General features: G+C 44.7%; 1 protein-coding gene across 1 annotated transcript in view; it reads right to left on the reverse strand.

Moving 5' to 3' along the window:
- ITGA8 (integrin subunit alpha 8) overlaps nt 1-13,907 on the reverse strand; it is a 791,003-nt gene that overhangs the window by 365,180 nt on the left and 411,916 nt on the right. The window contains exons 18-20 of the mRNA XM_069648404.1: nt 4,291-4,428; nt 3,858-3,925; nt 1,166-1,313 (exon numbers count right to left, since the gene is read on the reverse strand). Coding sequence (XP_069504505.1) covers nt 1,166-1,313; nt 3,858-3,925; nt 4,291-4,428 — 354 coding nt within the window. The remainder of the gene's footprint in view (nt 1-1,165; nt 1,314-3,857; nt 3,926-4,290; nt 4,429-13,907) is intronic.

Consider the following 13,907-nt stretch of genomic DNA (forward strand, 5'->3'; position numbering starts at 1 on the left):
GGTGAAATATCCTACTATTAACGTGTGCTCAAACATCAGCACTCGCCACACTGTGTAGTAAAATATCCTACTATTTAAATGTGCACAAACATCAGCACTCGCCACACTGTGTCGTGAAATATCCTACTATTAACGTGTGCTCAAACATCAGCACTCGCCACACTGTGTAGTAAAATATCCTACTATTTACATGTGCTCAAACATCAGCACTCGCCACACTGTGTAGTAAAATATCCTACTATTTACATGTGCTCAAACATCAGCACTCGCCACACTGTGTAGTAAAATATCGTACTATTTACATGTGCACAAACATCAGCACTCGCCACACTGTCTAAAGCCACTCGATTTTAAAAGACAGGTCGTGCTTTTACCATGTAAAGTGCAATGAGGAGGGCACAACATAGTGCCCACCCACAAGCCTAGATATCCTATACATTTCGGAAATGTGACACAGACAGAGAAACAATGGCACGAAGTGGATTGAAACGCAGCTGTTACCACTGAACTCAAGGAACAATTTCATACAGAACAATAGCTTTGGAGAAAGGAAAGGTACTTATCAACACGTAGGTACTGATTTACAAAACTGCTCTAACACGGGACATTCCCATTGGACCCATTTTTGTAAATCAGGCCCTTAGTCCCTCAGCTGATCTCAAATCTGAGAGAGAAAGTGTGGGATGACAACCCCCAGGAATGCTGGGTTAAATAGCAATATTTCATTTCCAGACTGAGGGGAGAACCCCTTATGGGAGAAAACAAGGAAAACATTTTTGGGCATGCTATTCAATCTTTGCTGTTAAGGCACATTGACATTTGATGGAAACATGATCTGAGGAAGCTTAGATGGAAACAGCACTATTACATTTGTCACACCTCTTCAAAGACCTCCAGGACATGACTTTGACATCCTTCATGTCAGGCTTCACCTCAAAAGTGCCTCATATGCCATTGACATTAAATGGGAACTGGAGCTGAAGCATAGCTTTGAGCGTATATCTCTGCTTCCTGCTGCTGGCCCTTGGCTCCCCCACTACCTCTACCACTTATGATGCATCGTAACCCTGCGGTGAACTCGTGTCTTTGTCGTTGAAGATGCTCATTGGTTGCTAGACTGTAGAATTGGAACAGCATTATCCTTTTGAATTTTGGGAGCCCTTACCTCGATGTTGCGCACAACTCCGACGTAATCTGCTTCTTGGGGTATAAGGACATGAAGCTCTGCTTCGTAAGCACCTTCACCTTCATTTCTTGCATTTATTGTAAACATGATCTGGTTTTCATCGCCAATGATGAGCTGCTCCTTATCTCTGTGAAGGATGCACAGGGCAAAATTAATCAAAACACATTGATAATTACAGGAGGGCAATATGTCCAAGCTGCAGTATTATATAAGCCTCATTGATTAGAGCGATCCCGTGCTCTCGACTGCGCAACACCAATGCTCGTGGAATCGCTAACCCCTCTTTTGTAACTTCCTAACTTTAATGGCTTCAAAGTGGGACAGCCATGCTCCTTTTTCAAACTTAAACTATTTCAAAACACCATAAAGTCTGTCAATGGTATTAGGGCCCTGTGTATCTCTCATTAAGGCTTACACAGTTTTTGATTGTCTTACTCAAAATGAAGGATAAGTTGCACAGCTGCAGAGGAAGAGGTGAAGTTTTCCTCTGAAACTGCTACTACTCAATTTGTAGAAAGACCAGTTTTGCACCCCAAATATCTGCCTGAGCAGAAGTCAGCCTGACCTGTGAATACTGCGCCCAATCAGGAGGCTGAATGTACCGCACATGCTCAAATCAGTCAAAAGAGTGTGCTGAACACTCTGGTCTTCCTATTGGCTGAAATGTGCACGCACACACACTGCCTGCCGCTTGTATGATTGGGGAGATTTCACCCAATCAGAGAATGGGTTGAGCTTGTGCCAGGAAATTGAAATCATGGACGGTTTGTCCACCAATCCTACCAACTGCGTTAACAGTAATATGGGCGTGGAATCACCAATTAATACTTCTAATTATAAACTGGCAATGTGTCCTTAACAAGCACATCAAATCCCCAAGCTGAACAACACTTTCGGCAGCTAAACTCTTAAGTAAGAACCATGGCAGCCACAGATTCTTGCCACAACAGTTAAGAACTTGATTCCTTTGTGAAGGAGACAAGGACAAGACCATATGAAATTGAAAACACATCTGTTAATCCCAGTCTTCTAACACACCTGAACGCTAAGTACTATACTGCCAACCCTCTTGCTTTAGCTTGCTGATGCTTTGTGATGAATTCCAGCCCCCCCCCCCCTTTACCCGCTGGTCACTCTCTCCACCCTTAGCCTTCAGACCTTCAAGAGGCTCCTCCTGCATCAGGGTGCAATAAATGTCCAATCCCAAAACATCTGATGGGCTGTTTGGCTTCAGCATTTGCTCTCTGCCAACAATTAGCACTGACGTAATACTGTCCCAAATTGCTACATCATCCATTGATCATTCATTATCTTCACAGTAGACGGCCAAGGTGCTCTGCTTCAGGCGTGTCGAACTACATTGCATGCCTTATGTGTCGCAAATGTGTCGGGCTTTGTGGACCTTTCTCATGAATATTCATGAGATAAATATGCATACAATGATTCTAAATGAATGCAATCTTTTCTCATTAATATGAATGTCGCATAGCCAGAAAACTCAACATGTTTGTGACTCTTAGGGCATGGGGCTTGACACCCTTTGCTTCAGGGGTGGACTGGGAACAAAAAGAAGCCCTGGAAATAGTTTTCAAAGTGGCCCAATATTACACATTTTCAGCAAACCCAAATCTTTTCCTATGAGAAAATGTGGAAATGCCAAAAAAAAGAGACCCAGAGTGCAGAGGCCTACCAGAAAATCTCCAAAGTTCCCTATGGGCCAGTGCTCCCCTGCTTTGCTTCCATCCTCAAGTCAATGGGCCTCATTATGAGCTACCAGCACCATTGTTACCGGACCGGCAGGTCCTTGACGAGTTCTGCGTGCGGGTGCCTTTCCGCCCGCCAGGTCCTTGACGGATGCACCAGCACTGTGTGGCACAGTGCCGGTGCATCCATCCTCCCCATTCCCATTGAGTCCTATGGGACTCTAATGGGAATGGGAAGAATTTTTTCCAGCGCCTGGCATTGGCATTGGGGAATTACCGGGGCATTACAGCCCCGGCGGTCCCGGTAATTCCCCATTGCCAATGCCAGGCGCTGGAAAAAATTCACAACTTGCTTCATTGTAAGGGTGCCAAAGACCTCCAATTTTGAAGGCCACAGAGAGTGCGGCAGAGTGGAAATGCTCCTCGGGTGCACCTTCAGTGAATGTTAGGACGTGCAGTCTAACGTGCCCAGAATATTCTGGAACTAGACATCTGTTCTCTCTCCTCAAATGGAAGATAGCTGCTAAACATTCATAAGATGGAGAGAACAGGGTGGAGTGGAACATGTGACACAGGCTATGATAAGGCGAACATCTCCACTGAATCCTGTCAATGCGTCAAGATTATGAGGGTAGCATATTGGGATTGGACTCAAACTGCACCTCAATAATGTCGCTCAACAAAGAATAAAAAAAGGACTGTCACTGCATCTATTTCAATGAGCCAAAGACATCAATAACCAGTTCAGGCTCGATTGCTGCCTTTTTGGGGAAAAGTCAAGAATAATTTGAATATGGTTAGTTGCATGCTGTAAAGGGCACGGGCAAGATCGAAACAACAGAATGCGATGCTACTCAGAGGGCTTTCCAGTGTTAAAAAGCCTTGGTTCAAAAGTCACCATCCATCAATCATCCTTGCTCCACCTCTACCCCTGCATTTCATGGTGATCTATAGTTCTTGAAACTTACGGTCGAGCAGAGAGTTTGAGGTCTGGAATGCACATATTGTCTTCTCCGCAATCCACCAGAATGTGAGCCTGCATCGTTCCAAACACAAAGCAAAGAGACACAGTATGAACCATGCATCCTTTTCATGTCTTCTTGAAAGTGGGAGGGACAATGACCACAAATAATTCAAACAATACATACAGTATCCACTTATCTCCTTGCACACAATGCCTCCCACCCAATTAAACCTCAGATGGAATCCAAAACACCAAAATGCTGGCAAGGATTCAGAGATTACAGCGTGCATTGCTTCTGATCACTCCACAGTCTGCATTCATTAAAATCTTGTCAGTAAAAGGGGTTTGGCATGGCTGCCTCTTGCTGTTAAAGGACGTGACATGATAACAGTTCACCATAGCGTGCTTGTTTCCCATCCATGCGACTCCCCCTTTACCTGCTGTCGAATAACAGATTCACTGTAGTAGTTCAGAATTGGTTTCAAAGCCAAGCTGTGCAAAGGTGCAGCCTCATCCAAACTGTAGTTAAAGCTCACACTGATTGGAGTCAATTTATCTCTGAATTCTGTTTCATCCTGCGGAAAATGATCAGAACCGGGAGTAAATTCAACGCTGCTCGAATGGGAATGCCAAGCAAACACCCCGATGCAAAATAAGGAACAGAAGAAGCTAGAGCATCTCACCTGTTCAACTGAGCATGTGACATGTTATACATGGTGTGCAGACAATTGGTGAACACCCAACGCAGAGGAAAGCACAACATCAACAATGCAAAGTTAAGCATTTAGTGACTGATTCACCATGATTGGCACTGGATCCAATGAGGAGGAGGTTGGCGCGTATTGCAGATTTATCGTTTGGCTTATTTATACAGTCTACGCCTGGCGGATTCATCAGTCCTGACATGCAAATACAATTCACAATGATTTGCCATCTAGCATCACAGACATTTGTTCCAGTTGTATGCTTTGTGAATCAGGTAGCGGGTGCACATCTGAGATGCTCACCGGAATCTCCTGAAGTGCTTCAGTGCTAATGTTTGTGCATTAGCCCAATTAACCCAAACAACATCAAGATAGGTCTAGCTTTTTTAGACTGTTGTTGCCTCACATAAATCTAATCACTCTACTTCCCAGGCAAAGCACAATCTTACAGCTGGCAGTTCGGTGCTTTTATAATAGACTGATGCTTGAGGTTCTTGAGTGAGAGCTGCTGGGCATCTGGAAGTGTTATAACCTTCTTATTATTCTAAGACTGAGATGTGTCTGTAATTTGCCCTTCCATTCCTTCCACGTCTACGTTTGTGTTCCAGGGGCGGGAATGGGAAGCCCAGATCAGAGTTTTCTGCGTGCATGGGCACAGATTATCAAGTATATAGTTCTAAAAGAACGCTAGATCTGGCATGAGGAAACTCTGCAGGGGATCGGCACCAGAAGAGAAAGACATTGCAGAAGACAGACTAGCATGTGAAAGTATATGTGGGGTATACTTTCAGCTCCAAAGATACAATGGAACTGTGCCTGAGTGACTGAGGCCTAAAAGTGCAAAACATTGAAGGCACACTGTTGACAGGCAGACAAAAAGGCAGCATTTCACTTGCAACTGCCAAACATCAAAATCATTTTTCAGCGAAAGAAAAATACAACCACTAAATAGGCCCTGTAGCCGAGTGACCAGGCAAAAGGCCTGAAACTGCTTTCCATTACATGTGACTGATGCCTAAAGTGCAGCTTTGTTAACACAGAGAGTTACAATGGAAATGTGTGCATTCTGCAGCATGTAAACAATGAACAGTTTAAATAGGAAACTCCCTTGACAGAAGTAATTGGAGGGCCTACTTTAATGAAGGCGGTGACATTTTAACCTATGGAAAAATACTGACACAAACAGCACAAGGAAAAATTAAGAAAAATGTCTTGAAGTTACTGCGAGATTTAAAGCAGATTTAATATATAAATAAGCAGAAGGTAAAAGCATACTGTATTTTGCTGTTCCAAGGAATTGAGCTAAAAGCTGGCCTTAGCACAAAAGATCTTTACCCGTGAGATTCAAAGGCCTAGGACTGTTCACCTCCCGTACATTTACCAAGCCCTGCCTAAGACAACATTTACCAAGCCCTTGCCTAAGACAACCGTACTGAATGTACTCCCAAACTGAAGTGGTAGAACGAAATCTGCAGACACCACCAGACATAGAAAACTATAAGTAAGGTCTGACAGGTGTAAGGTGACGTCATGGAGAATAGAGACATTGATGCACTGAAATGATATTTAAAGAATGAAGATCGAACTGAAGTAACAAAGTAAATGAAAATATGGATACAAAGAAATCATATATACTGAGAATATAATATAATTAAGAGGAGATGTAGTTGATGTATGTACACAGAAACACAAGGTAGATGAGAAACATAGAAGCTTGCTACAGTAGAAAATATAACATGGTGAGAAGATGGACATCGGTTTTGTGAAATAGTGAGCTGAAAACCGCAAGGAGACAGACCGAGGCAGAAGAGCTGACAGGCACTGAAATACAGAAACATGCAAGAACAAAGAATGTTTGTTTGGCTAAAGATCGAGGATGCCACAGTGAGAAGCAACTGCAAATTATAAAAGGAGTTAGACATGTACGTAAGACATATTACTCTTAGATTAGGCAAAGGAGTAAACATTTGCAAGTGCCAAGTATCGTACAATCAAAGACATGGAAAGCATATACAAGACAGAGCAACCAAGTCTCCAGAGGCCAAAGAAAGTAATAGCACCCAGTATAATTGAATCAAATAGCACTAAATAAAAGGACAGAATGGACAAATCATGGTCTCCTCACATGTTGTACACGACCAGAAAACAAGGGCTATTCATAAAGCTCCAGACGACGATAGCCATGTACTTTCACTCATTTAAAAGTTCTAAAGAAGAGAATAGTCAGCAAGGTCAACTACAAAGAAGAGACCTTGGTTTAGGGCTTAATTTATGAGAGATGGTAAGGCTAATTGGCCAGGTGGGCAGTTGTCTGATGTTGTTCCCTGCACCTGGGTTTCGTTTCACTTACGTTCTGCTAATGAGACGAATGTTCAAGGTTGCAAAAGAATGCCAACCAATTAGGATGGCCTATGTGATGATGAACTATTCATTGTTGCAGAAGCCATTCCGCTGCTGTTATTCTACTATTATCTGTATTATACATAGTTAGAGGTTGTTCCAGACATGCCTACCAGATAAAGGGCAGCCAGTGATGGTACTAACACCTAAATAAGCTGCAGGTATATATGTTCACTTAACCAATCCCTTTACTATTTTTCCACGTAGGATGACATCATAGCTGACATATATTGAGGTATAAAACCTTTGTGTAATGGAAATATATTTGAGAGTGAGTAAGCTGCGACTTGTTGTGCTTTCCTGCTTTTTTGAACTGATACTAAAGAACTACTTTGCCATATTTCTTGAGTCTGTCCAGTTATTTGGACCCATAATTAGTTGTTATGGTAATCCTGTCCAGCACTTGATACGCTCCAAGTGCTACTGCACATAGCCAAATGGAACGGGCAATTTTGTGAAAGTTTGAAATCTTCAACATCTCTGCCAGTGTGAATAACAGTATAGTCATATAAAGTCATTTTGGGACCACTTGTATCCTTTTTTACCAACCTCAGAATCCCCTAATGGAGGGAAGAGATGGATTGCATTTTAAAACAAAATTCCTTACTATTCACCAGTCCCTGGACCCTTCCTTAAAGCAGAGGGGTTCCAAACGGTAAACTGAATATCTGGGTTTGTGCTGGGGCAGAAAAGTGTCTTGCCCAGTTAAGCAGAGTGAAGTCACTGATTGAAAAGGCACACCCTCTATTGAGAGCGTGAAAGAGACTCCACATTGAAGAGAGACTGTTCACTGAAGGGTGGTAAAGGAAAACGTTTCATTACATTTTAAGCAAAGTATTTTTGGTAAAGGTTGGTTGTCTTAGAACCTTGTTAGAAATAGAACACGTGCAGGGATGTCAGAGTTGAATGGCGCTGAGCATGAAATGTGTTTTGCCAATCGAAAAGTGCTCCATGTTATTCAAAGTAAACCTCATGCAAAATATATAGTAAAGTGAAATTGTTCTGTAATATTTCAAGGTCCTGCATAATTGTTTACATTAGAGGATTTTGTGAGCAACCAAAAGTATTTGAAGTATTCAACCTGTGTGTCCTGAGAGCAGGCTTGAGAATACACATGAGTTTTGCATATTTTGGTGAATTCTATTATTAAAAGTGAATAGTGTTCAACTTGTATGTATTGAAGTTTGTGCCGCAGAGTAATGTGGCATGTCTAGGGATCATTCCTGTGCTATATGGATTTTGTGTACTAAATAATAAATATAGATTATCTCTACACACCGGCCTGATGCTTGGCTTATCTATTGCACAGGGGTGATGGCTGATAGTGGTGTGAAATGCATTAGAAACAGGGCTAGTGAAAAATCTGATTAATTGGGTTATTGGTGTGGCGCTCTTGATTGGGGAGGGAAATTCCCTGCATTGATTGTTGGCCCATGCATATCTCCTACAGGAAGCTGCAGAGAAGGGGGTCTAGGGCAGCTAAACGAGAGAGGGATCAGAACATCAGAGCCTCAGCAGGACACCAGTCTACTCATTAAATACATAGTGCAACGGAATTTAGAGTAATGCACATTATGTAATTGCTCCAGAAGCTTGCCATTGAAGAGAAAGACATTGCAAACAGATACAAGTATGAGAACGTTTGAAAGCCTACGAGAAGAGCTAAACAAGTGAGGTCATCAGTTTACTCATAGAATGGATAGTGCAATGCAACATGAAGTAATGCACTAGAGTCTAGGCACCAGAAGAGCAAGCTATTGCAGAAGAGAAGCGGGGCAAGTATGACAAAGTTAGACAGCATGAGAGAAAGGCCAGGCCAGCACAACACAAGAGGGATCAGGATATCATTGAAGTCAGAAATGAAATAATGCAATGCAACTTAAATGAATGCATAATAAATAAGAGCAGTAGAGGCTTGGCACCAGAAGTTAAAGCTGTTGCAGAAGAGAAGGGGGGCCAAGTGGGAGAAAGTTAGACAGCGTCCGGAAAAGGACGGGCGAGCGCAACACAAGTGGGACCAAGACATCAGCAGCAAAACAAGAGAAGGGTGAGGATATCAATGAACTAATAAATGAAATAGTGCAATGCAAGAGCAGTAGAGGCTTGGCACTAAAAGATAAAGCTGTTGCAGAAGAGAAGGGGGGGGGGGCAAGTGTGATAAAGTTAGACCGTGTCAGTAAAAGGACGAGCGAGCCCAACACAAGGGGGACTGGGACATCAGCAGCAAAACAAGGGAGGGGACAGGATATCAATGAACTCATAAATGAAATAGTGTTGTGCAACTTGCACATTGCACTGGCGGTTTGGCTACAATGGCATGCCGCATGCATACAGCATGATTTAGCAGCGTGATGCATGAATGAGCGTGATACAACCTCTACCTCAGAGTATTGGAGACAGACAGAGGGGCTATGAGCAAGTCCTTGGGCAAGTGGGAGGAGGTGGAAGGAAGGTGAACCATATTGGAATGGTGAGGTGGTACAAGAGCATGTCTCCGAATTCCAGCAGCACTCACTTCATTTGAATCTCACCTGCATGAAGAGTCACCTATGTGCTCATTTCAGCTGAGTGGCAGTAAGTGTTCGCACCCGTCTAGATTCATAATTAAAATATGATTATGCCCTATTTGACTCAAAATTAATCACACACACACACACACACACACACACACCTATAAATCGAGTGCTCTGATCACCAGAAGTTGTGCAACAGAATCCTTGAACGTAAAATTGGGCACAGGGCCACTGAAAACACTTTCAGATCCCATCTTTCCCACTGGCTCACAGGGGGGCCCAGGAAACAGCCTCACAAACTTAACACCCCTCGAACGGCTCAAAGCCTGGGTGCATGCTATGAGAAGCGCTGTAAAATATCACTGTTGTAATGGTCGCCGGATAAAACCATGATCTGGGCCAGAAATCCTGCATCACTGGCATGCAGGTGCCCACTTTATCTGGAATCATGACTAAGCACCTACCTACTTTCCCCTAGCTAGACCACACTATGACAGGGACTAATGGCACGCAGTCGGGAAATCCTGAATTCTTGAACTGCCTGGCCCCATGAACTGACCAGCTCCCTGGGCCACCGTCCCATCCGCCCCACCGAACTTGCCTGCCTGGCACCCATGAGAGGTTCCTAGTCAATTTCCTTCTCAAGCAGACTCATCTGGAGATGACTGTTTGCAGTAAGCATGCAGCGCTTACAAATCAATAAATAAAGGAGAAACAAAAGGAGGACTTTGCAATCAGTGATACCACGTGAATCTAGGGAGGATAGCTCAGGGACAACGTGCTCGCCCTTGGAAGCAAACCGACACGAACAATATAGGTTAGATCCCCGGGTCCGCGCATAGATACCTCAGGGTATTAAGCGCGTTATAATTAACCAATCATAGCATATCATAACTCCATTCAGCTGTAAACCTCTATTTTGACATTGCAGCGGCCAAATGAATCATAATGGCAGGAAAATAAAAGCATTCCTATGAGTTCCTCTGCTTATAATGCGCTCTCAACATCCTCTCCCTTCCTTTGCCTTTTACAAAATTTGGAAAATTAACAAAGTAACAACAAAACGAAATTCTGATTACGGCAGCAAAAATATATCTGCCTGGAGTTATTTTCGGATTCTAACAAAAATACATCTGGCCCTTGCAATCCAAAAAGATGTCAGCGCCGATGTTACAAAGCCTTTTTACGAAAACAAACAAAAAACAAAGTAAAATAATTACAGCGAAGAGAAAACCCACAACATGCTGTTCCGTCATGGGAAAGCTCGTGTCCAGCAGCAGCTGCAGTAGCTTATGGAACATCATTGTCAAAATGTTGAGAATGTCGTTTGTGACAGATCCTCCTTTCTCTCACAGATGTGTGCATTATGCTGTAGTGACAATCCACCAGCAACAAAGGGTTATCACAATGTTTCCCTGGAAGAATTGCGCAAACATGTAAACAATTGTCATGAATACATAATGAGAAATATACACTAAAGGAACTTCATCTGTGGTTCAGGTGAGAGTGAACTTTAATTAGACGATGCCTGTTTGCAGGATATGGCACATTTGTATCAACACATTAACATTTAACGAATGCTTCTTTTTTTATCGACGTTGTAGACCATGATTTGTAAGGCATTGTGAGAAAAGTCAGCACAAACCAGCCTGCACTATAGATAGTCGTGTTTGACCTTGTTATAATATGATATGATAGGTTATTTATAACGCGCTTAATACCAAGAGGTTTCTAGCATGACCCAGGCAATCGAACCTGTGTTGCTCCGTGTCGTCTGCTTCCAAGGTGAGCGCGTTGCCCCTGAGCTATCCTCCCGAGACTATCCTCCTGTTGACATTTTGCATTCTTCTTTTGTGGTTTGTGTGTTTTTAGCTTGTAAACAGTGACATTGTGTGCCACTACTGTGCTTGGGTGAGGTTTCAATGTGACATTTACAGTAATACTTGCTGTTCTCTTGTGGAAAAGTACAATCAACCGAGTGGGTGGATGGCGATGTGGATGTTGGGTGGAGAGCGAAGATCAGCACTTTCCACAACACTCAATCTGAACTCTGCAGGGTGGTTTGTGGTCAACCTCAGATAAACTGGAACCCAGAAGTTGAGACTATGGAAGGATAATGGGAAGACGGTGTGCGGTGTGCCTCTCCATCTCAAGGACATTGCCAGTCTTTCCTGCTCACAGACACTTCCTGGTATATCTGCCATTTTAGGGCATTTGTAGAATGTATGCGCACAATTCAGATCTTTGCCAACCCACATGAAAGCATGCCAAATGTCCTGGCACATTTCTGTGCAAGTGCTGTTTGATTCAGAGAATGGATATTGCTGTCAGGATACCAAATTGGTTGGAGAGCCTGATGCAGGCCAGCTGCCCAAGTGTTTCTAAGACGTCAGAAGCATGTTCAGCAGAGGATTTTACATGCTAACATTCTGTGACCAGAAATCTGTAGGAATAGGGCGCGTCAGCAGCCCATTGTCATTGAATGAGCCCGCCGCCGCGGGTGCATTCAATGACAATGAGGCACCTGCCACGCCTTCTGCCACCACGCCAGCTCGGGGGAGCCCTTGAAAGACTCGCCCATGTTGGCGTGGTGGGGGGCTAATGGCGCCTTTTGTGAAAGGCACCCGCGGCAGAGGGGCGCCCTTAGCCCACCACCGTGGGCACCTTTTACATCAAAAGCCTGCATGCTGCGCCTTCTCCCGCTACGCCAGCTCGGGGAAGTCCTTGAAAGACTCCCTCGAGCTGGCGTGGTGGGGAGCTAATGGCGCTTTTTGTCAAAGGTACCCATGGCAGAGGGTCGCATTTAGCCCACCGCCGTGGGCGCATTTTACATCAAAAGCCTGCATGCTGTGCCTTCTCCTGCTACGCCAGCTCAGGGAAGCCCTCCCTTGAAAGACTCCCCCGAGCTGGCGTGGTGGGGAGCTAATGGCGCCTTTTGTCAAAGGCACCTGCGGCTTAGGGGCACATTCAGCCCACCGCCGTGGATGCCTTCGACATCAAAAGCCTGCATGCTGCGCCTTCTCCCGCTACGCCAGCTCGGGGAAGTCCTTGAAAGACTCCCTCGAGCTGGCGTGGTGGGGAGCTAATGGCGCTTTTTGTCAAAGGTACCCATGGCAGAGGGTCGCATTTAGCCCACCGCCGTGGGCGCATTTTACATCAAAAGCCTGCATGCTGTGCCTTCTCCTGCTACGCCAGCTCAGGGAAGCCCTCCCTTGAAAGACTCCCCCGAGCTGGCGTGGTGGGGAGCTAATGGCGCCTTTTGTCAAAGGCACCTGCGGCTTAGGGGCACATTCAGCCCACCGCCGTGGATGCCTTCGACATCAAAAGCCTGCATGCTGCACCTTCTCCCGCTACGCCAGCTCGGGGAAGCCGTTGAAACACTCCCCCGAGCTGGCGTGGTGGGGGGCTAATGGCGCCTTTTGTCAAAGGCACCCGCGGCGGAGGGGCGCTTTTAGCCCACCGCCGTGGGCGCCTTTGACATCAAAAGCCTACATGCCACACCTTCTCCCGCCACGCCAGCTCGGGGGAGCCCTTGAAAGACTCCTCCGAACTGGTGTGGGCAAAAAACAAAGTGTAAAAAAAAGTGTACACAAAAAAAATCAGTATTTTGTGCCAATAAATTGGTAGGCGGTAGGACTGCTTAAAAAGCGGTATCCTACCGCCTAAATCGGTAGGGTTGGCAAGTAGTAAACTTGAGAAATACATAGAAGCTCATCCGCGGTGTTTAAAATCGCAACCCAAAATCATAGAACATGCGGTGAGAGAGTTAGAAAGGGGGAGAAAAAGAACAAAATGAATAAAGATGAATAAGGAGGGAGCCATAGGTCGCGAGAGTGAGAGCTACCGAGGTGGAGGACGGAGAGAGAGCAAAGGCGATTGATTGAAAGAATAACAGTGATACAGATAAAATAGAGAGCGAGATAGGGAGAGGGAGTAATTGAGAACGAGAGAAAGAGCTACCGAGATATTGAGAGAGATGAAGAGATTATAGAGAGAGACATAGCGAGAGAGAGAGAGAGCGAGAGACAGAGAGAGAGAGAGAGAGAGAGAGAGACGGAGAGAGCAGAGGGTAGAGATAGAAAACTCATTAAGCTCCAAGTCAAAAACGTGTACACCCGTGCCCTGCTGCATCTCCTGCTCTCCCGTGGCAGAGAGCAGATTCGGAGGTAAGAGTTGCCCTAATTGACAGCTGCTATGAAAGCAAAGTCACTGCAGTACATAGGATTCACTTTCAGACCTTAAAATATATCAGTAAGAATGTATTTAGATCATGTTGGTAGAGCAGTACTTTCCAAAGCCCTCTGCCAGAGGTGAAGATAGGTATTCCAGGGCAAAGAAAAGCTCTGCTCTCTGCCAATCCCCAGGGCAAAGTGTGGGTGGCTTTGCTGAGGACCAATGCGTGGCACTCTGCTGCAAACCTCCCAATGTTGGGTGAGC

Source organism: Ambystoma mexicanum, chromosome 2q, assembly GCF_040938575.1.
Source record: "Ambystoma mexicanum isolate Mex_15411 chromosome 2q, UKY_AmexF1_1, whole genome shotgun sequence".
In the NCBI taxonomy this organism is placed as follows: Eukaryota; Metazoa; Chordata; class Amphibia; order Caudata; family Ambystomatidae; genus Ambystoma; species Ambystoma mexicanum.